Here is a 23,797-nt window from a genome sequence, read left to right as displayed (position 1 = left end):
TTTATTTTTAAAGGATATTCCGAATACCAATTTGCATGTCTATAACATCTTCAGTTTTTGAGATATAAGTATCCTCATAAAAGGTATTTAACCACTTTTTCAACATTTTACACCCCGTTGATGGGTTTTCCGAAAACAAAGGTAAATATTTTTTTATTTTAAAGCAGATTTCAAATACCAATTTTTACGTCTGTAAACTTTTAAGTTTTTATGATATAGATATACTCATTTAAACAATTCACCTCCTTTTCAGCCTCTTAGCGACGGAATATCCAAAAATCCTCCCTTAGTGAGCACCCACACTCTAATATAAATTTACCCCCAAAATTTCATTCCTTTAAGTTTCGGCTCTGCGATGATGAATCAGCCAGTTAGGACATGTTATTTTTATATATATAGATTCCAGTTTTTTACCTATATCATTTATAATGGTCTATTAATACCGCCCTGTAGGACACCCCTCCCCTCTTAATTGCTTCTTCTTTCCTTTCTGCCTCTTCATCCGAGATTTTAGCTATCATTGACAGAGCACTTGACTACCGAGGTGCCGATTGGCTGTACGGTCTGAATCACTTAGCTCTCAGCTTGCATGCGGGGGATATCGGGTTCGAACCCTAATACTGACAGCTATGTAGATGGTTTTCCGTGATTTTCCATTTTCACTCAACGCAATACCTTAATTAAGGCCATGGCCGCTTCCTTCCCACTCCTAGCCCTTTCCTATCCCAGTATTACGGATGCAGAGACCATCGTCCCGCCTCGGAGCTGTGTGTTTCGGTATTTATTTAGCATGTTGCCGGCAGTTCTCCAAGATGGATGTACTGTAAGTACAGTGAAGCACGCGAAAACTGCAGCTCTCCTTGGTAGAAATTCACTTCAGTGTCATGCGGAGTGAAAAGAAGCGTTGTGTGATAGAACTTTGCCACCTTAAATTGCGAAGACCTTCAAATGCAGACGCTTCGTAACTTCTGAATTGTAGCAGAATAGACGTCCCGAGTCTGCTTAAACGGGTCATTTCAGTGGCCATTATCGAAAAATGCTTAAGAGATGGTAGGCGTTAGACTGTGCAGGATATCTAACCATCCGAGTGTTTCTATGTAGATAATATTGGGAATTTTGCAACTGTCCTAGAAGATTCGTGAGGCCTTTATTTATTCTGTCCATAATAAAACAATGACTTCTATTGACATACCCTGGATTGAACTCCCCTGTGGTTGGGCGTGATAGAATAACACAGCTCCAGTGGCTCTTAACCCAGTGGCGTTGGTTGCGATCACGGAGCCCTTGGCTGAGTCCTGGCAATGCTCCCACTTACTTGTGCCATGCTGTTCACTTTCATCTATGCTATCCGACCTCCCTTCGCCAAATCTTGGTCTATTCCGACCCCGATGCTATTTAGATTCCGAGAGCTAGGAAGTCTTCCCATTTTCACGCCTTTCTTGGCCTTTGCCTTTCCTTGGTCGATATCTTCATTTTTCGAAGTGTCGGGCTCCTTCCAATTTTCCTTCTGATTAGTGTTCATTAATAGAGGATGACTGCCTTAGGAGAAACCAGCATGGCAAGCTTATTTCATTTAGTGTGCAAGATATATGAGACAGGAGAAGTCCCATCCGATTTTCGGCAGAATGTTGTTATACCTATTCCCAAGAAAGCCGGTGCTGACAGGTGTGAAAACTACCGCACCATTAGTTCAGTATCTCATGCCTGCAAATTTTAACACGTATTATTTACAGAAGAATGGAAAAACAAGTTGAAGCTGAGTTGGGAGGAGATCAATTTGGCTTCAGAAGAAATGTAGGAACACGTGAAGCAATCCTGACTTTACGTCTGATCTTAGAGGATCGAATCAAGAAGGACAAGCCCACGTACATGGCATTCGTAGATCTAGAAAAGGCATTCGATAATGTTGACTGGACCAAGCTATTTATGATTCTGAATATGATAGGGATCAGATACCGAGAACGAAGAATTATCTACAATCTGTATAAAAATCAATCTGCAGTGATAAGAATCGAGGGCTTTGAAAAAGAAGTAGCAATCCAGAAAGAGTGAGGCAAGGCTTCAGTTTGTCCCCTCTCCTTTTCAATGTTTACATAGAACTGGCAGTAAAGGAAATCAAAGAGAAATTGGAAAGGGAATCACAGTCAAAGGAGAGGAAATCAAAACCTTGAGATTTGCCGATGATATTGTTATTTTATCTGAGACTGCAGAAGATCTCGAGAAGTTGCTCAATGGTATGGATTTAGTCTTGGGTAAGGAGTACAAGATGAAAATAAATAAGTCCAAAACAAAAGTAATGGAGTGCAGTCGAAAGAAGGCAGTCGATGTAGGAAATATTGGATTAGGAAATGAAGTCTTAGGAAGTAGATGAATATTGTTACTTGGGTAGTAAAATAACTAACGATGGCAGAAGTAAGGAGGACATAAAATGAAGACTAGCACAAGCATCAAGAAAAGAAATTTGCTCACTTCAAACATTGATATAGGAATTAGAAAGATGTTTTTGAAGAATTTCGTGTGGAGCGTGGCATTGTATGGAAGTGAAACATGGACGATAACTAGCTCAGAAAGAAAGAGAATAGAAGCTCTTGAAATGTGGTGTTACAGAAGATTGCAGAAGATGAGATGGATAGATCGAATCACGAATGAAGAGATACTGAATCGAATTGGTGAGAGGAGATCGATTTGGCTAAATTTGACGAGAAGAAGAGATAGAATGATAGGACACATCTTAAGAACCCAGGACTTGTTGGTATTTGAAGGAAGTGTAGGTGGTAAGAACGGTAGGGGTATACCAAGGTATGAATATGACAAACAGATTAGAGCAGATGTAGAATGCAATAGTTACGTAGAAATGAAAAGGTTAGCACAGGATAGGGTGGGATGGAGAGCTGCATCAAACCAGTCTATGGACTGATGACTCAAATAACAACAATAGAGGATGGTTACTCAGTTGTACTTCCTCTTAAGGCAGTAATTACTACCACCACCACCACCACCACCACCACCACCACCACCACCACCACCACCACCACCACCACCTTGGATTGACCCTGATCAATACTTCTTGTACCCGGAACAAATTTGGCACTAGCCTTTATAAGCACATTCCAGTGGCCTTCAAACACATATTGCTGCTGTTTTATACTTATATACTTATGAAACAGTCCTTGCATTCTCTAGTACTTTTTTGACTGAGGAAATAATTTTGGTTTGTTTCAAGGTTTTCATTCCTGGACCTTAGCTGTCGAGAATGATCGCTGGTGTTTCCAGTTCACTTGGCTTGGTCCTAGTGCAGATAATATAACAATAGAGAAGAACTATTCCTGCTCCGATCTTCTATCTTCTACTGAATCTCAACCTTGTTTCAACCCGTTCGTCATTACAGGTGAGTCAATTAAACTATTTATATTTATTTAACATTTTGACGCTTTCTCTGACAGGTAGAGTCTTGTGGTAGGAGTGTTGCCGCAGCTCTTTTTCATCGTCATGGATACCATCACTAGGGACTAGCAACGGATATTTTCTTGTTTAGTTTTCTCTATTTCCTCCTTAACCATCAGCGACTCAAACGCTAAGCAGTACCACTCCCTGACAGTAACCACCGTCTACAGTCATCTTTGCTGTGACCAATAGCAGAGGGCTTTTGACCAATTGCATGCTTGCTTTGTCAGTGGCAGCCCACGTGTAGTACTCCAAAAGCGTGCCGGTCCTGGAGCTGGCTCGCTTGTCAGTGGTACACTACACGAAGTTCTGTCCATTATCGCTGCTCGGTTTCAGCGGTTATATTGTTAAAAGCTGTCATATTTCTGTCTGGATTTGGGGAAATCCTGGCCCTCCGCTGACAAGGAATGTAAATGCAGCCCTCCAGCTGGGCTTCAAAAGCGTGCAGATCGTTAACTAGGAAATCGCAAGTACTATACCCTCCTGTACGCCGACGATGCTGTATTCGCAGACGGGTATTGTCGAATTGGTCCACTGGTTATAGGAATTTGGAGATCAACCAATTAGTGGGGTCGAACAAATCCGACGGTTAGCACAGGGGGTGGGGTCGAACTGGTCCTACGCTAAAGTATCAAAACCAAGGTTCGAAGAAGCCGTATCGTCCGCTCATATATTATAAACAGCTGCCCCAATAAAATGACACAGGACAATATAGTAAATATATGTAGCGGCCTTTCGGTCTTGTCTAATAACTTATAACTTCTTCCTTGTATCTAAAAAGTCTTATCGTTCTCTCATATATTATACCAACTGTCCCAAGGAAATCACACAGGGCAATATAGTAAAAATATGTAGCGGCATTTCGGCCTCGTCAAATAACGCATTAATGTAGTGGCCTTTAGGTTAGATTAGGTTAGGTTTAGGCACTTTTGACCCTACTGTATCTGGTCACCTTTTGAATATTTAAATCACGGGTCTGTAAAAACCATAGTAAAATAATGCAAAATCACTATACTTGCCATCATAATTTGACCAGGTACACTTGTTCTAGGTGGTCAAATATTCTTATGTGCAATGAATGAACATTGATTATTGTTGCTATATCATTAATTGTTGGTTAAAGTTCATTGTTCATTTTTATGAGAATTTATTTCTTATGATGTTTTTTAAGACTGCGAAATCACTCCAAGCTGTCGGAAGGGTAAACTCGAAAACTACTTGTTGAATGATATTTTTACAAATGCTACCCACAGCATGTAGTTACAAAGTAGACTACAATCATGATATGTGGTAAAATGGTTCTTTTGTGGGAAAAGTTCCAAAATTGTTACGAACATTTTCATAAATTTTGTTGAATATTTTATGGCCTACTTTTCATAAATAAAGAGCTACGTTCATGATTGTAGTCTACTTTTCAGACAATAGCACACTAAAACCGTGTGCCGAATTTCAGTGGTTACTGAGATGGTAAAATAAATATTCTTAATAATAATACACGAAAATCAGAAATTCAATTTTTTGAAAATAATTCACCTACACGTGCCCTTATATGGAAAACATTGCACACTGGTGCTGGTACTGCGCTGCACTGAGACTGTCTGAGAACTGACACTGAGTCTAGCGAATTATGGTAGTTATTGAGGGGCAGGTGGTTAGGTTACTAACCCATTCGAGAATGACTTCCTCTCGCTATGGAAGAAAAATATCTGGAATGTTTTGACTGTCGGACCAGTTCGGTACTACCCTCGCTGACACCACCCAATCACAATTGCAATCTCAAGGTGTAGAATGGAACTACCACCTCTCCCTACTAGGTCTCCACCTAACATTAGGAAAACCTGGAAAGTAATTCAAGTGATACCACCATCCAAGTCAGGAGAGAGCTTAGCATAGACAAAATAGCTTCAGATACCTTGGGTTTCATCTGCAGAGCGAAAGCGGCATGAGCAAGAAAGTGCAAGCAAGGATAAACAAGACCTGGGTACGGTGGAGGGAAGTCACTGGCACACTTTCTGACAAAAGAATGACTCTTCGCTTGAAGTTGAAGGTATGTATAGAATACCGACTCGCACAATAAAAACACAGAATGCCAGTTTCACGACAAGGAGACGAATGCTCCACTGGTCCATAGGCATCTCCTTAATCCATCACATCAGTAATGATACAGTTCGGCGGCAAATGGGCATCGCTGCAATTGAAAAACGTCGGGAAAGGCGCCTCCGGTTCTATGTGCAGCACCCTGCACAGTCACGTAACTCGCGAGACGTTCAAAACTCGTTTCGTTTCCAACCAATCCTAGCGCATTATATAAATACGACTATGATTCACCCGTCTTTTGAGAGGTAATATCTGATACTTCTTGGGAGGTACAGTAAATCTGGATTATAACCTTTTTTCATTACGTGATCAGGGCTGTCGACAGTGGGGTTCGAACCCACTATATCCCGAAAGCAAGATAATAGCTAGGTGACCCAAACTACACAGCCACTTGCTTTGTTTTACTCACATCATGTATATGTATAGAAAACATAAAGTTGTAATAATACTGCCTTCAGAAATTCCCCTCTTAATGATTACATGATCAGACAATTCCTCACCTGCTCTAATTCTCTGAGCTCCGTTTACTCGAAATATATCACCCATTCATTCACTTTTATGTCTAGTCCAATGCACTAATTTTTGCCAGTAGTCTCCCTTGATATACCTCATCAAAAGCGTTAGGTAGGTCAATCGCGAAACAGTCCATTTACCTCCTGAATCAACGATATCGGCTATATCTTGCTGGAATCCTACAAGTTGAGCTGCAGTGGAATAACCTTTCCTAAACCCGAACTGCGTTCTCTCGAACCAGTTATTCATTTCGCAAACGCGTCTAATATAATCATGAATAATGCTTTCCCAAAGCTTACATGCAGCACATGTTAAACACATGTTGTACACAAAGGGTACAATTGCTACTCCATTCATTTGGTATAGCTCATTTATGCAAGCAGCAATCATATAAGTACCCGTACTTCAGATATGGTTCTACAACCCAACCCACTGTCTTTAGCATATCCCCAGAAATCGTACCAATTCCAGCTGCTTTTGTAGTTTTCAAGTTTTGTATCTTGTTGTAAATGTCTTTGTTATCTTACTTACATTTCAGTACTTCGTTAGTATTTGTCACCTCCTTTATCTGGGCATAATTATTGTAAACAACAATGTTTGCATACTGCTGACTAAATACTTCTGTAGATACTCAAATGCACACTCTCCTTGTTCATTAATGATCCCTGGAATGTCCTTCTTGGAACCTGTTTCTGCCTTAAAGTACCTATATATTCCCTTCCATTTCTCACTTGAATTATACCCACCGAGCTCGATAGCTGCAGTCGCTTAAGTGCGGTCAGTATCCAGTATTCGGGAGATAGTAGGTTCGAACCCCACTGTCGGCAGCCCTGAAAATGGTTTTCCATGGTTTCCCATTTTCACACCAGGCAAATGCTGGGGCTGTACCTTAATTAAGGCCACGGCCGCTTCCTTCCCACTCCTAGCCCTTCCCTGTCCCATCGTCGCCATAAGACCTATCTGTGTCGGTGCGACGTAAAGCAACTAGCAAAAAAAGAATTATACTTGCTATCATATTATCCTTAGCAGACTTCTTCGCTGGATTCAATTTCCTAATAAGATCCTTTAATTTCTCTTTACTTCCACAACCATTTCTAACTCTATTTCTTTTCAACCAGCACCTCTTTCTTACTCTCTTTACTTTCTTTCTTTCTTTCTTTCTTTCTTAATCTGTTTACCGTCCAGGGTTGGTTTTTCCCTCGGACTCAGCGAGGGATCCCAACTCTACTGCCACAAGGGCAGTGTCCTGGAGCGTGAGGCATTGGGTCGGGGGATACAACTGGGGAGGATGACCAGTACCTCGCCCAGGCGGCCTCACCTGCTGTGCTGAACAGGGACCTTGTGTGGGGATTGGAAGATGGGAAGGGACAGACAAGGAAGAGGGAAGGAAGCGGCCGTGGCCTCAAGTTAGGTACCATCCCGGCATTTGCCTGGAGGAGAAGTGGGAAACCACGGAAAACCACTTCGAGGATGGCTGAGGTGGGAATCGAACCCACCTCTACTCAGTTGACCTCCCGAGGCTGAGTGGACCCCGTTCCAGCCCTCGTACCACTTTTCAAATATTTCATGGCAGAGCCGGGAATCAAACCCGGGCCTCCGGAGGTGGCAGCTAATCACACTAACCACTACACCACAGAGGCGGACACTCTCTTTACTTCCCTGTGATAATATAGTAGGTCTCTACCGTTCCTTACCATCTTTACATCTTTACCTGTTTTCGCATTCCTCAACGATTTCTTTAAACCCATTCCACAGTCTATTTACATTTTTACTTACCGTTTACCACCGATAATAATAATTATTTTTAAACTCCCTCATGCCTGTCTTATCAGCCGCATGGCACTGCCTAATTGTCCTACTTTTACGACCTTCCTTTCTATCACATTAATTAAACTACGACAACACCGCTTTGTGATCACTTATACCACCTATTTCTTCAGTTCTTCTATAGAGCTAATCTGGTTTTTACCAGCACCACGTCCAGAATAGGTTCCATCCCTTTCTCATTCAGATTCACTTATTTGCCGTTTGTTGCTCATGCTTCCTGTCGTTCGCATTACCTTCCCAAGCGACATTTCTGTAACTCGCTGTTGGGTGATTTTGTTCGTCTATTTATATACAGCGCACCACACTGTGCAATAGTAAATACATCCTTCCTCATGGTGTTGTGTCAGGAAGAGCATCCGGCCATAAAACAGGGTTTAATCCACATTAAAGACGATCCCAGATTAGTGAGAAGAGGCTGGAGGAGAAGAAGAAGTCTATTTAGGAACATAAGTGAACTATTAATAGCTGTTTCTTCAGGTGCATTCCGGGTGAATACCATGTCCTCAGACACTCCCTGCCAAAACCCCTAGCAAACCAAAGGGGTGGAAGGTAAAGGCTTTCACTATCTGTAACCTCGGCACTTGATGGGGTAGAGTGGTTAGCTCTACGTCCGGCCGCCTTACCCCCAGTAATTAACCTGGTACTCATTTTTGGTGTAGGCTGAGTAAACCTCAGGGCCATCTGCACCTCCAGAAGTGGAAATCTCGTTTCTTAAATTCGAATTCTGGGATTCGAACTCACATCCTTCCGGGCGAACCGAGCACGCCTTTACCGCCTCGGCCAGGCAGCCCCTACCAAAAGCCCTACACTAAATAAAATAAAGTACGATACTTCCTAGAATATAAGTCCCGCAGGTTTGAAGCGAGAAGTATCCTCTTGTGTTCTGGGAACAGTAAAGATTCATCTATATTTAACGGACAATAGTAAGAAAAATGCCTTATCACACAAGAATTATTACTGAAATATTTCGTAATGTCGAGTCGTCACAAAGAGGTACAACCTTTAAAACAGGTTACGATGTGATGCAACGCCTGTACTCTCAAAGAATGTTATCAGAAACAAGTCAGTCATTTCCGCAGTGAAACTGACAGTTGAATCCCTTTTTTTAAATCTTATCATCTGTCACTGATGTAGTAGTTATACATGCCAGAAGCGACCGTACCAGATGCGATCAATTGTTTTTAAACGGCTTCTAACACAGCTTTGGAGCCCCTGGTATAGCGTAATTAGTTTTTGGAACAATACTTAGGTATGATCTGGCAGAGCTGCATATTAACCTAGATATAAATTCTCTAGTTTCTAACTATGACCGCGAGGATGTTTGAGGTTCGGTTTTCAATAACCACACAGATTTACAATATCTTGCCATTCATTGTTTTCAGCAAAACTGCTTTGTCAACACACATTAAAAATAGCTAGCCTAATTACAGTTAGAAAATATCTGCAGGGTGGGTGCGATGTAGCTCCCTAGTTTTAAATGCCCATACGTTTTTTGTTACTTTCACACGGAACAAGATGTGGTCGATTCTCAGGATTATGAGAATGTGTGTACCACACTAAAATTCGAAATATGCTCCTGTGTTATCGGCCAAACAACGTAAACTTACAGAAATGTCATCAATTGACTTCTGCTGGAAAATATGAGGTACATTTCCGAGGACAACTCTGATTCTCTCCTCTAATTCGTCCAGAGAAATGAATATTTTTGTCAACGGGCGTCACAACCCCCTCCTCTCCAGTCAAAATTCCTTCGAGGTGTATTCTTTTAAGACCACATTTTATTTAAAATCTATTACATACCGAATGAGTTAGCCGCGCCTGACGTTTTATACTGTTAGGCACCCCATTGGTGTCGTTATGGTCTATTCTCCTTTGCCGTTTACCAAGCAACAATCGCCTGTAATCACTCACTGCACCATTACCTTTGCGAAAACATGTACCGTATGCGACAGGCATTTATGCACCAAACTATCATACGGTTATGTAAAAAGTACGTGCCAATTATGAGCTTTCAGTAGGGTATGAAACGAATCCTAAAAGCCATGGCATACTGATAGAAAACGTGTGTGCATTTGTGAAGCGGAAGTAGTAGTCCATCTACTAGCTTTCTTTTTTTTTTTGCTAGGGGCTTTACGTCGCACCGACACAGATAGGTCTTATGGCGACGATGGGATGGGATAGGAAAGGCCTAGGAGTTGGAAGGAAGCGGCCGTGGCCTTAATTAAGGTACAGCCCCAGCATTTGCCTGGTGTGAAAATGGGAAACCACGGAAAACCATTTTCAGGGCTGCCGATAGTGGGATTCGAACCTACTATCTCCCGGATGCAAGCTCACAGCCGCACGCCTCTACACGCTCGGCCAACTCGCCCGGTTAGTAGCTTTCTAAAAACTTACTCGCTGGAGTCGCTGTGATGTGTTAGGTTAAGTGCGGTGCTGTTAATACAGCTGCGCTTGGTAGGTGGGATCGAATCCCACTTGAACCTGTAAATTTTATCCGCATTTTGTACTACGAGAATCATCCACAGAGCCAATGTATCCGAATGTCCTCACGTCGTGGGTTATTTAATTGTTCTTTCTTTCTTTCTTTCTTTCTTTCTTTCTTTCTTTCTTTCTTTCTTTCTTTCTTTCTTTCTTCTTTTTAATCTGCTCACCCTCTAGGGTTGGCTTTTCCCTCGGACTCAGCGAGGGATCCCACCTCTACCGCCTCAAGGGCAGTGTCCTGGAGCGTCAGACATTGGGTCGGTGGATACAACGGGGGGGATGACCAGTACCTCGCCCAGGCGGCCTCACCTGCTATGCTGAACAGGGGCCTTGTTGGGGGATGGGATGATTGGAAGAGATAGACAAGGAAGAGGGAAGGAAGCGGCCGTGGCCTTAAGTTAGGTACCATCCCGGCATTTACCTGGAGGAGAAGTGGGAAACCATGGAAAACCACTTCGAGGATGGCTGAGGTGGGAATCGAACCCACCTCTACTCATTTGACCTCCCGATGCTGAGTTGACCCCGTTCCAGCCCTCGTACCACTTTTCAAATTTCGTGGCAGAGCCGGGAATCGAACCCGGGCCTCCGGGGGTGGCAGCTAATCACACTAATCACTACACCACAGCAGCGGATCTTCATTTATTTATTTATTTATTTATTTATTTATTTATTTATTTATTTATTTATTTATTTATTTTGGCACTTTTCTAGGCCATTAGGGCTGCTTATGTGGATGTTTTATAAGTAGGGCTGGACGAGGATAAAATGGTTGGGGGTTTGAATCCGCTTGACTGAGCAACAGCCTGTTAGCGCAGTAAGTGTTCGAATAGATGGCCTTCTGCAGTGATGCACGTTTCAGCACACCCTTGAACTGCCATTCAGGCTCTTTGTAGCATTGTAGGCGTTACTGATTCACAGGCTTCCGTTATAATGTTTCGAAGGCTTTCGGGATTTTCCGGCTGCTGAGCGTACACTACATCCTTCAAATAGCCCCATAGAAGAAGTCCAGCAGGCCAGGCGACAGGTCCTCCCCTTCCAATCCATCGACCGGGATGTGTAACATTCAGGATGTTGCGAACATCTGGTGACATGTGAGGGGGAGCTCCGTAATGTTGATACCACATGGTTACACGCCCGCCCAGGGGCGCATCCTCTAGCAGCAATGGTAGTTGGTCTTGAAGAAACTGTAGGTACTGGTCTCCTGTCAAATGATTCTCAAAGAAATATGGTCCAGTTAGGTGATCACCCAGTATACCGCACCAGACATTTGCTCCCCATCGTGCCTGAAATGCTGCCTGCCTTACCCAGTCAGGATTTTCGACATTCCAGTTGTGCATATTATGACGCTTCTCAGAGCCATTATTATGAAATCGTGCCTCGTCCAAAAATAAAATATGATATACAAACGCTGGATCATTTGCCACCTGCGTCAGTATCCACGCTCAGAAATCAACATGAGTTTCGAAATCCCGTCCGTGGAGTTATTGATGTAGTTGCAGGTGAAAAAAAAACAAACTGGAATGCAATATCCTTACGACAGGTGACTGGCTGATGTTGGCCTGTTGTGCTACTGTCCGGGTACTCGTGTGAGGATTCTCCCGGAAAGTGTCCAAAACAACGAGCTAGAATAACATAGAGGGGCTGTATACCTGACATCAGCGCTCCCTGCTTGAAGCAAGTTGATAAGGGGCAGCCATGTTAACAGTTGTCAAAACAAAGCGAATTGGCGCGAGAGCATATGTTGAGGTGACAGGGAGATCATGCATGCCCATTTAATTCCCTAAGTTTTAAGAAGTGAAATGTAGATTCCTCGCTTTCAAGAATGCCAGCCGTAAGCTCAGCGTATGGTTGTACTAATCGGAGTAATAAAACCAAGGATATATCGTACTTTAAGTAAGTATTGCTGAATTATAGCCGAGATTCCTTTTTGTAATTTCTGTTTGTAATTAAATCCATTTTATTGTTTACTTAGCGAAAGTACGGATAGCCACGGTAATTATTTGTCGAATTTTGTTTCAGATTTCGTTTAAAGAACAAAGAATTAAATGGACAATGCGTTGTGAGGGCGAAAAGAGATAAATGGTATCTAACTCAATTCAGTTGCTTTTGCTCTGTACATTTCCAGCCCTATTTAATTTTCATTCACATTTACAAATAAAGGACATGGAACGCCCACCACCAAGAAAACGTAACCACAAACAATCACTTATTTCGTTCAAACGTACACCAAGTATGATAAATACAGCATTTTACTGCTATTTCTGAAATGTATACAGCCTTTATTGTAGATGTTTGTTGCCTTGGTTTTTAAAACTACGCCACACTTCATAATGGGCAACTTTTAAGCTAGTAATAATAAATAATTACACTAACCGATTATTGTGGTAAAGTATTCATGAGCCGCCTCTGTGGTGCACTGGTTAGCGTGAGCAGCTGCCACCCCTGGAAGCCCGGGTTCGATTCCCAGCTCCGCCACCAAATTTGAAAAGGGGCACGAGGGCTGTAACGGGATTCTCTCAGCCTGGGGAGGTCAACTGAGTAGAAGTGGGTTCGACTTCCACCTCAGCCATCCTCGAAGTGATTTTCCGTGGTTTCCCACTTCCCCTCCAGGCAAATGCCGGGATGGTACCTAACTTAAGACCACGGGCGCTTCCTTCTCCCCCCCACAAGGCCCCTGTTCAGCATAGCAGGTGCAGCCCTCCCTCACAGTTGTATCCTCCGACCCAATGTCTCACGCTCCAGAACACTGTCCTTGAGGTGGTAGAGGTGGGATCCGTCGCTGAGTCCGTGGGAAAAACCAACCCCGGAGGGTAAACAGATTAAGACAGGAACACAGTACTCATGAGGATGCAATAATTTTAAAAATATTAACAGAACCTATTATAGGTTCCTATGATTTTAAGGTTTCCTGTCATAAATATTTATGTCCATCGTTTTAATTCTAATTTACGCTCAACCACAACAGCCAAGCAGGGTAACGCTCTTGTTCCGATTTCAAGGCCTATTCGTATGTCACTGTGCGATGATTTCGAACTACCCTACAATCAACTGATCGTGATGTTGGCCTCGTGCCGCAATATGATGAAGTGGCGGTATTCGCTTTCATGCTTCAAGCTTTCGGCAACGGACTTCTCCCCCAGCGATTCTAAAATGCGCATTTTCTACACTTTTCGTCATTTAAAGGCCATGCCCCCTTGCTTGTGTGACAACAGGAAACATGGCGGGCGTTCGTTCTATTAGGTTCACCCAGGCAGCGCTCCCGCCTCTCTATGTTATTCTAGCTCGTTGGTCCAAAACCATCTCAGCAGTTTCACCGGACGTAACTGGTGCCTCTCTAACAGGACCTGTTCGGGAAAGTGAAGAAGTTATACGCAAACTTCGTTCTACCCTCCTAAACGCATTTGAGTTTGGTTGTCTGTGTGGAAATATTTCCTGCTACAGGCGCTGTGCTTCATGTGCGTTCTGTCTTGCTTCGCCGTAGATGAGAAGCATGTCAACATACTCTTCTGCTGAATACATAGGGAAGAAATGACCAGGACTGCTAGGCTACACCAAGTGTCAGGCCACTACACATTCAACATGCATGTTATTGGTCGAATGTGTCACGAATGGCCTCTCCTCAAAGCTTAAAGCCCGTGGGATTCGAACCCACCTACAAATTTCTTATAACATAGTAGGATTAGATCATATCTAAGTATTACATTAATTAAAACATTTAATTGATACCTTAAGATATTAAACTGTAGATAATTTAGTGTATATTTAACTCTTCATGTAGGTGTATGTACGGTCGGACAGAATAGCAGGCTTCATAGTCTGAGTCCCGACATATAAAACAAGACAATAAATAAATAAATAAATAAATAAATAAATAAATAAATAAATAAATAAATAAATAAATAAATGCAACATGCGCCAAAACGTCTGTGGTTAGTCCACTAACCACAGTGACAGTTGCTTGCAGTTTATCAGAGAGCTTACTGGGTGTAAATCTACGCCCCGCTTCACAAACTCACGTTTTCTATCAGTGTGCCATCGCTTTTAGCGATAATTTTACAACCAATCCAAAGCTTGTAAATGGCGCGTAGATTTTACATAACCGTATGACAGTTTGGTGTGTTGTGTAAATACCTGTCGCATACATGTTTTTGAAAAAGTCGTGCAGTGATGACGCAGTAAGTGCTTTAAAGGCGACTGTAGCTTAGTATATGGCAAAGGAAAATCGACTATCACCCCACCGACGTTCGTTGGGATGCCAAGAAGCAGAAACGTCAGGCGCGGCTGACTTACCTGGTATAGGAGCAGCTATCATGTACAATTTCGACCTAGTACGTCAAAGAGTTTCAGAGACGTGAATAATTATGCTTTCAGGCCTTACCCTCTCGGTCAAAACACCTCATGGGTGTATTATTTTAAGATCACCTGTTATACTAATATCTAAGACATATAGGACAACCATCATGTGCAATTTCAAGCGCATATGTCGAACGGTTTGAGGGAAATGAGATTCGAAATACCCATTTTTACGTCTGTACGAGGTAAATAGTTAACTTTTTGATATATATATATATATATATGCAGTATAAACATTTAAACAATTCAACCCTCTTTTTACCCCTTAAGCGGTGGAATATCCAAAAACTCTCCCTTAGTGAGTACCAACACTGTAACGTAAATGTATCCCCAAAATTTCATTTCTTAATGTCGGGTAGTTTTGTCTGGTCGTTGATTACAGTCATTCGGAGTTACCCTTTCATATATATATATATATATATATATAGATAGATAGATAGATAGATAGATAGATAGATAACATAGAGGACGTGCGCCTCTGTGGTGTAGTGGTTAGTGTGATTAGCTGCCACGCCCGGAGGCCCAGGTTCGATTCCCGACTCTGCCACGAAATTTGAAAAGTGGTACGAGGGCTGGAACGGGGTCCACTCAGCCTCGGGAGGTCAACTGAGTAGAGGGGTTTCGATTCACTCCTCAACCATCCTCGAAGTGGCTTTCTGTGGTTTCCCACTTCTCCTCCAGGCAAATGCCGGGATGGTACCTAACTTAAGGCCACGGCCGATTCCTTCCCTCTTCCTTGTCTATTCCTTCCAATCTTCCCATCCCCCGACAAGGACCCTGTTCTGCATAGCAGGTGAGGCCGCCTGGGCGAGGTACTGCTCATCCTCCCCAGTTGTATCCCCCGACCTAGAGTCTGAAGCTCCAGGACGGTTTTGCCCTCGGACTCAGTGACGGATCCCACCTCTACCGCCTTAAGGGCAGTGTCCTGGAGCTTCAGACCCTGGGTCGGGAGATACAACTGGGGAGAATGACCAGTACCTCGCCCAGGAGGCCTCACCTGCTATGCTGAACAAGGGCCTTGTGAGGGGATGGGAAGATTGGAAGGGACATGCAAGGAAGAGGGTAGGAATCGGCCGTGGCCTTAAGTTACGTACCATCCCGCCATTTGCCTGGAGCAGAAGTGGAAAACCACGGAAAACCACTTCGAGGATGGCTGAGGTGGGAATCGAACCCACTTCTATTCAGTTGACCTCCCGAGGCTGAGTGGACTCCGTTCGAGCCCTCGTACCACTTTCAAATTTCGTGGCAGAGCCGGGAATCGAAACCAAGCCTCCGGGTATGGCAGCTAATCACGCTAACCACTACACCACAGAGGCGGACAAGTAATCGGTTACGGTACAAAACACGACCGTTGCCAATGTTGGTCCTAGTATTTTTGACATATTGGTTGGTTTTCAGCATGTCCAAAAAACGAATTTAGATGCAAAAAACAAACCATTATGCGCCTAGAAGACAACAATAACGAGGCCCTCTCGTGATCACAAGCTACAATAGTAACGAGTAGCACGGCTGGTCCAGTGGTTGTGATCACGTCACGTCCAAAAAATCACAAATCACGGTATTGCTCATCACTATTAAGAACCTTGAGTTGTTCCGTAACCATAGTCTAAAGGCGCGTCCAGACTTGCAACAGAACATCGTAACGCAACCGCGTCGCGCTCCTGTCTAGACGGTACTGCGTTAACTTCGTCGCGCAACCTTAGCCCGCAACACGAACGATACGGAACGAGGTTCGCTGCGTTCCACTGCTTGTCGGTTTTCCCGCGTCACATCAAAGAGCTGCGCGCGCGGAAGTTACAGCAAGCTTGGACGTACACAGGACCTCGGCGCGTAACACGCATTTGCCTCTGTCTGCTTGATCAGTAAACATGGAGTGGATAGAGCAGAACACACTGCATTTTATTGAAAAAAAAAAAAAAAAATGAAATGGCGTATGGCTTTTAGTGCCGGGAGTGTCCGAGGACAAGTTCGGCTCGCCAGGTGCAGGTCTTTTGATTTGACTCCCATAGGCAACCTGCGCGTCGTGATGAGGTTGAAATGATGATGAAGACGACACATACGCCCAGTCCCCGTGCCAGGGGAATTAACCTATGATGGTTAAAATTCCCCACCTTGCCGGGAATCGAACCCGTGACCCATGTGACCAAAGGCCAGCACGGTTTCCATTTAGCCATGGAGCTGGATACTGCGTTTTATTGAAATGTACAGAGCTAAGGAAATTTTGTGGCTAGCTAGCCATCCCAGGCATTTCAACAAAATCTTACGGAATGATGCATGGGAGGAGTTGGCGACGTAACTGAACACAACGGCCTAGGAATGCCGGAAGAAAATGTCGTCCTTGCTTTCGTCACTCCGAAGGAAGAAAGGCATACTAAAGAAGAGCATGTGAACAGGGTCAGGTGTGTATAAATAAAACTATGTAAAATTACTTGTAAAATATGGCAACACCGGGTGAGTTGGCCGTGCGGTTTGGGGCCGCGCAGCTGTGAGCTCGCATCCGGGAGATAGTGGGTTCGAACCCCACTGTCGGCAGCCATGAAGATGGTTTTCTTTGGTTTCTCATTTTCACACCAGGCAAATGCTGGGTCTGTACCTTAATTAAGGCCACGGCTGCTTCTTTTCCATTCCTAGCCCTTTCCTAACCCATTGTCACCATAAGACCTATTTGTGTCGGTGTGACGTAAAACAAATAGCATAATAATAATAATAATAATAATAATAATAATAATAATAATAATAATAATAATAATAATAATAATAATAATAATTAGAGCCCGGATTTCCATGCACTATCAAATCTCAAAATATGCATGCATTCATGCACTATCATATAGCAAAACATGCACGATAAACTGGAAATATGCACAATCAAAATTCACTTCCTTTTGAAACATTTGTACAACAACTAATTTCTCCAAATTGCCTTGATTTAAGCTCGTCCGTTTATCTGTCAGCACATCATTAAGCACAGAAGTTCTACGTCACAAGAAGTGACAGTGCATAGTTAACTGAAGACATTTGGGACAACGTGAGGTCTAATTGTACGTCTTTTGCATTTTCACTACAATACGTCTTATATAAGCTTGACGAATCAAAATCAGGATTTGAACGGATCACTTTTTTCAACTTATATCTAGCTGCCACAGCTATGATGGTAGACAAATTTGAATCTCCTCAATAACTGGCATTGATTGCCTGCTGCGATAACAAAGTGACGAGTGACAGTTCCCGATAGGAAAATCCAGGATAAGAACGGAAGAGTGTTCAGTGCAAAACCAGTTGTTAGCTCAGTAATGCGGCGTCACAGAAATGCGATACAAGTTTTATTTTGTTCGTCTAACACAGACGAAAGAATGAGCCGTCAATGAGTAATGCACATTTTATGGTTCGATTTATAACAATGTATAACAGGGACAATTTAGTCCCAAGAATTACAGAGATCGACGTGGGGCCTTCAGGCTTACGTCAATGTTTAGTCAAGCAGCAGATAAGAAAGTGTTTGGTTAATTGGATTATGTACTAATTTTGGTTGTCATGTAGGATGCCAGGAATACATTCTCTCCGTTTCTCAGTAATAGACATTCTGTATAACGTGGAAGAAAGACCCCAAATTCTGCAAACCAACATTCCTAAAAGGCACTATCATGCAAGTTAGCATTATATATGCGCCAAAGTTACAAGAAAAGTCATTTTATGCAATATTAAACGTCCAAATATTCGCTATTAAATCCAAAATCTTCAAAATATGCATTATGCATGAATTTTGTCCTAAAAAGGCCAAAACATGCAAACATGCACGGAAAAAGAACGGTTATTTGGAATCGTTAAACCATGAAACGAATATTTGCAAATTTTGAGAATTGTAACCAGTTTATTTAAAAACATGCATTTGCATGGAAATCCGGGCTCTAATAATAATAATAATAATAATAATAATAATAATAATAATAATAATAATAATACGGTAATAATATGGCATCAGACTTTAAATGCGACGACGCATTCTTAAGCTTTCCGCTTTAAACAGTGTGTACGGTACTATATTGCGATGTTTGAATATATGCTGCTGCAGCTATGCCAGTCTTTCAAAGTTGCACTGTCTCAACTGGCTGAACGCTGGTAGGTTACGCGTTACGACCTGTGGCGCGGGGTAGAAAATTTACCTCGCAACCGCGATGCGTAACATTGCCCCGTTTAACCTTGGCGCGCGACGTAGTTACGTCACAGAGTTAGGCGCGCTTGTCTGTACCGGCCTTTTAAGCACCGCTCGCAGTGGCTGAACACAACGTGTCTACAAGCGAGATAAGAGATAGCGAACGGGAAGATAGATAGCTCACTAATCAGACCTCCCACACTACCTACATGACGTCGCCCCGCCGGCCACTCAAAAAGGTCATTAATACAGATTATTATTATTGAAATAAAAACAAATCCCGTGTAGTTCATTAACATTACGACTGTGGTACGGCTGAGATATTTTACGAAGTCAGAAACTCACAAGACGACGCACAAGGAGGTCGGGAAGAAAAAATGACGATCCGTCACCAACCCGCCGACGAATTGAATCCCGGCTGCGCTGATGTATCCCTGGAGTATTGAGTATGCATATGTCAATGCTAACAGAGGGTATTTTGAATACTTTACGTAAGGACGAGTCATGTCGTATGCTGGTACGTACTGTTCCTGTGAATAATGTACTATGTAGAGTTGTAGAACATGAGTTCCAAGATGTCGACAAGACATTCACACACGTGTAACGACTGTCGTTAGTTTACATGATCGCGGCCTTCTCGGGAAGCATGTTGCCAAGCGGTGCTCAGAGCTGCCAACCTTTGTACTTAGGAACTAATGCGTGAGTGGTGCTTCGATAGCTGGTGGTGGTGATTATTGTTACATGATTGGTGGAGTTGTTCTTGCTGTGCGGACTTTAGGATAGGATCTGGACAAGACCGGTAATATAGGGAAAAGCAAACGGGGTCTGGGGGCGTAAGCCCCCATGTTAGAAGCCGCGAAGCGGCCCTATGACTCTAGTTTCGTGTGTAAACACGAATGGTCTGGACTGGTTTTTGCCGTGCGGACGGTTAGGATAGGACCTGGACAAGGCCATTGGTCTGGAGTGGTTCTTGCCTTGCGGACGGTTAGGATACGATCTGGACAAAACCTGTGATATAGGGGCAAGCAACATGTTACATTTCCTTGCGCTATTATTGTGCTGGGGTTGGTAATGTATTATGATCAACATTATTGACGGGAACGAGATCACGTGCAACTTTACATTGGCCAATAGGAATGCAAGTAGCTATTTCTGAAATGAAAATGTCGTGTAATACTGTGCATTAGGTTATAAAAGTAAATGTATTCCTTGGGGCGGGATGGTGGGTTCATGGACATCGCAATGAACACATCTCTCCTCTGAGACGCACTCCAGGTAAGATTTCATTAATTTCCACTTACTTATAATATAACATTAGAAATATGGTATCGACCGGGCTAAAGTAATACCTTTATTTCTCCTTCTGCGCGAATGTGTCTCTTAGGAACGCGCGGAATCAACATTCGTTGAGTTTCCTCCTTGCCGAATACTTCTTCATTTTCATCGATTGTTGTCATTTCTGTTCCTCCAACCAGGTACGAAGTGTTTGTTTCTTCTCATCTTCCTCAAATCCCTTTATGTGAACCATTTTCTTGATTACATTGCTATCTTGCAAATTTGGTGATCGTAATTCAGTGATGTCTTTCTCTACTTTCTTGTACCAGTTTGATCTCGTACGTTTGATCTGAGGAAATTTGTGTATTCGATAAGTAAATCTGTTGTGATTAATTTCTTTCAAATGGCTTAAAAATTTATTTCATCACAGTCTCTTTGTATCAGTAAGTTTAGACATTTTTAAATACGTTTCCAAGTTTGGTTTGAGGTAGGCCTAATTTATTCCATTTTAAATTCTGGACCCAAAAATTTTTCTCCCGGTTTTCCTTTCTTTAATATCTATTTCTTCTTTTAAGTTTTTATGATGTAAATTGAGCGTTTCTGAAGAGCTTCAGGTTTGAGCACTGTTGAGTAATTACGAATTTTATTGTTCCAGGACAAGAATTTTTTGTTATAAACATCTTTGTAGACCATGTTGAAAAGCAATTCACATTTCCTGAATTCTTGAGGCTATTGATTTATTTTCATTGCCATTCTCGGCGAGCGATTCCTTTACTCTTGATAATTTATTAATTGTAACTTCAGGTGGAGCATTTTTGATATATGTCATGAATTAATTTTTTCATATGAGATTTTAATTCCTATTTTTGCTGCTTGCTCCTCCAGTGTAGCATCTGTTTCTGTGCATCAGAGATGTCTTTGGCAATTAGTGCCATATCACCAGCAAACGCTAGACAGTCTATGCCAATATCCGTAATTTTAGGTCCTACTGTCGTGGAAAAAAGTATAGACTCCCCAGTTTATACGATAATAAAACGTTTATCCTTTGTCCCACCTAACAAACTACAAACAAACCAAAAACCCCATGGCACTATAGCCCTTGAAGGGCCTTGGCCTACCAAGCGACCGCTGCTCAGCCCAAAGGCCTGCAGATTGCGAGGTGTCGTGTGGTCAGCACGACGAATCCTCTCGGCCGTTATTCTTGGTTTTCTAGTCCGGTAGAGGTGTGCCTGAGCCGGAGTTTACGTACGGTAGGGTGGTTAGTTCCTTTCCGCTCCTCCAATCCCTTACCGCCCCCCCCCCCCCACAACAGCGCGTGGCAACCCATCCAAATCTTGACCACGCCCAATGTTGCTTAACTTCGGAGATCTCACGGGATCCGGTTAACAAACTACATTAAAATTAAAAATTTAATTTTAAATATTTATCGTACCCAGTTAAAATTTTAACAACGGAGCGCTTATTTTTCAAACTTCATAGCTTTAAAATTAATCTGATCGTTATGAACCATCAATACAGCTTGAAGCAACTTACACTTGATCTGTACACCAAGGTTTTATTTCATCTGATATTTGTGAAAAACTTTGTTGTAAATTTTGTGAAACCACATTTTCTCATTACAACGTAAACCTACAGTCAATCTACATTTCAATAATCAAATTATCCAATGGGAACAAGAAGCCAAATATCTCATTTTCAACATATTCTAGATAAATATAAAAAAGCCTATACCTCTATACAGTACTGTCTTCTTTCCAAAATATCTAAATTAAACATTAAGAACAAAACTCTAATCTACAATACTCTCATCTCCACTATTACTCTATATGCATCTACAGTTTGGGGTACAGCAAAATATTGCTATATTAACAGGCTTCAAGTCTTCAAAAATAAAGTACTTCGAATGATAGCGAATGTATCTTGTTTACATCACCAACAAAGAAATTCATAACAGACTCAAAATTTTACCCAGTAGAAAACATATCATTAGAGATGCCAAATACTTTTACAAACCTAAAAAAACCATTATCCCAGTGATATTATTAAGCAAATATATAATATAGGCAGCGAAGTTTTCTACAAAATCAATCATCCCAAGACACTGGATCCAGGTTGCTTTTCTAACCCCTAACTAACATTATCATACTATTTTACTTCACAATAAAAGCAGTCATATTCCGAAAGGTGCGTCCGCACAAAGATGTTTTCTTTAACCTTCTTAATAAGCAATATTCATGAACATGTTGGATGTTAATAAACAAAAGAGCGTGTTCATTAAGTTTTCGAGCATGTTGATAAACAAAATATCTTGAACTTTTGTGAATGACATTTTTCATTAACTTTTCGTGTTTTCGTTAACATTTCGGTACGCACATGCAAGTTTCATTTCCATCTTCGCTCCTCGCTGAAAAATCTAACCTTGCATTATCACTTGTAAATCATCAAAATAATACTGTCCTAACTAGGTTAAATGAAGCTTTACTTTATTTCGTACCTTTACCAATTACTTGAGATTGTTGTATAAAGCTTCAAACACCTCAGACAAAATAACTTAAATGGCTTGTTTTGATACTATAGCAAAAAACAAAGTCATCACCGTACAAGCCATGAAGGCCCTTGGAGGGTTGGAAGGTAAGAGCTTCCACTATCCGGAACCTCGGCACTTGATGGGCTAGAGTGGTTGCTAAAATTGGGAGGCAAATGAGCACTTCAAAATTGAGGAAATTGGCAGTAAGATAATTAATATAGGGATTTATAATGACAAAAATGGGCCCTAAAATAATACAAATGGTTTAATGTTAGACACTTAATGCACATCTGCATTCCATTTTACTAATCTTACGTCCCGCTGTGGGTGGTGGTAATAGAATAACATCAACGATATCCCCCGTCAGTCGTAAGGGCGACTAGAAAGGGGGAACAGGGGCTCTCAACTTGGTAGTGTGGGTTAGCGACCACGGTTCCCCTAGCTGAGTCTGGCGTTGCTTCCAATTGTTTCTGTGAGGTTCCTCTCTCTTATCTTTTGTACCCTAACTCACGTGGTCAACTCTTGTTCTTTTCCGACCCCGACAGTATTAGGTTTTCGGACCTTAGGGAGTTTATTATTTTCACGCCGTTCGTGGCTCTTTCCTTTCTTTTGCCGATACCTTCATTTTTCGAAGTGTCAGACCTCTTCCATTTTCCTTCTGATTAGTGTTAATAGAAGGTGGTTACCAATTTGTTCTTTATCTTAAAAACAATAATCACCACCACAACTTAATCTTACGTAGCAGGAGCGGGTCCTGGCAACTCTCTCGACCATTTGGCTTATGGAGTGAGTTTTCAGCTGGGATGTAATATTTAAAAAATTAATCAATTAAGTTAAAATGAAATTGTATTCCTTATTATTAACACAGTACACTGGAATCAGATTTCCTTTAATTTCCATTGTTTAATTTTAATATATTGCGCCTTTCCTGCGTCCAGGGCGGGCCGTAAAATAAATCCGGGCCAGCGTACTCTCAGGGTGCGGCGATTAATATTTTAACGTGAGTTCCGAAAAAGAAGAGTTTTCGACGAGTGCTTTGCCTGCCAGTAGTAATGATGGACGTATCCATCCTACGAATCGTTGGTTTCCACAATAATATAATTTATATTACTGCTTAAGTCTAAATA

General features: G+C 42.1%; 1 protein-coding gene across 1 annotated transcript in view; it reads left to right on the top strand.

Annotated features, from left to right (window-relative positions):
* Positions 1–23,797, top strand: part of LOC136867459 (uncharacterized) — a 71,863-nt gene that overhangs the window by 10,777 nt on the left and 37,289 nt on the right. Inside the window, exon 2 of the mRNA XM_067144666.2 lies at positions 3,224–3,388. Within this exon, the coding sequence (XP_067000767.2) occupies positions 3,224–3,388 (165 nt within the window). The remainder of the gene's footprint in view (positions 1–3,223; positions 3,389–23,797) is intronic.

Source organism: Anabrus simplex, chromosome 3 (genome assembly GCF_040414725.1).
Source record: "Anabrus simplex isolate iqAnaSimp1 chromosome 3, ASM4041472v1, whole genome shotgun sequence".
Classification (NCBI taxonomy): domain Eukaryota; kingdom Metazoa; phylum Arthropoda; class Insecta; order Orthoptera; family Tettigoniidae; genus Anabrus; species Anabrus simplex.
Note: the sequence above shows the minus strand (reverse complement) of the source record. Positions and strands in the feature narration are given on the sequence as shown.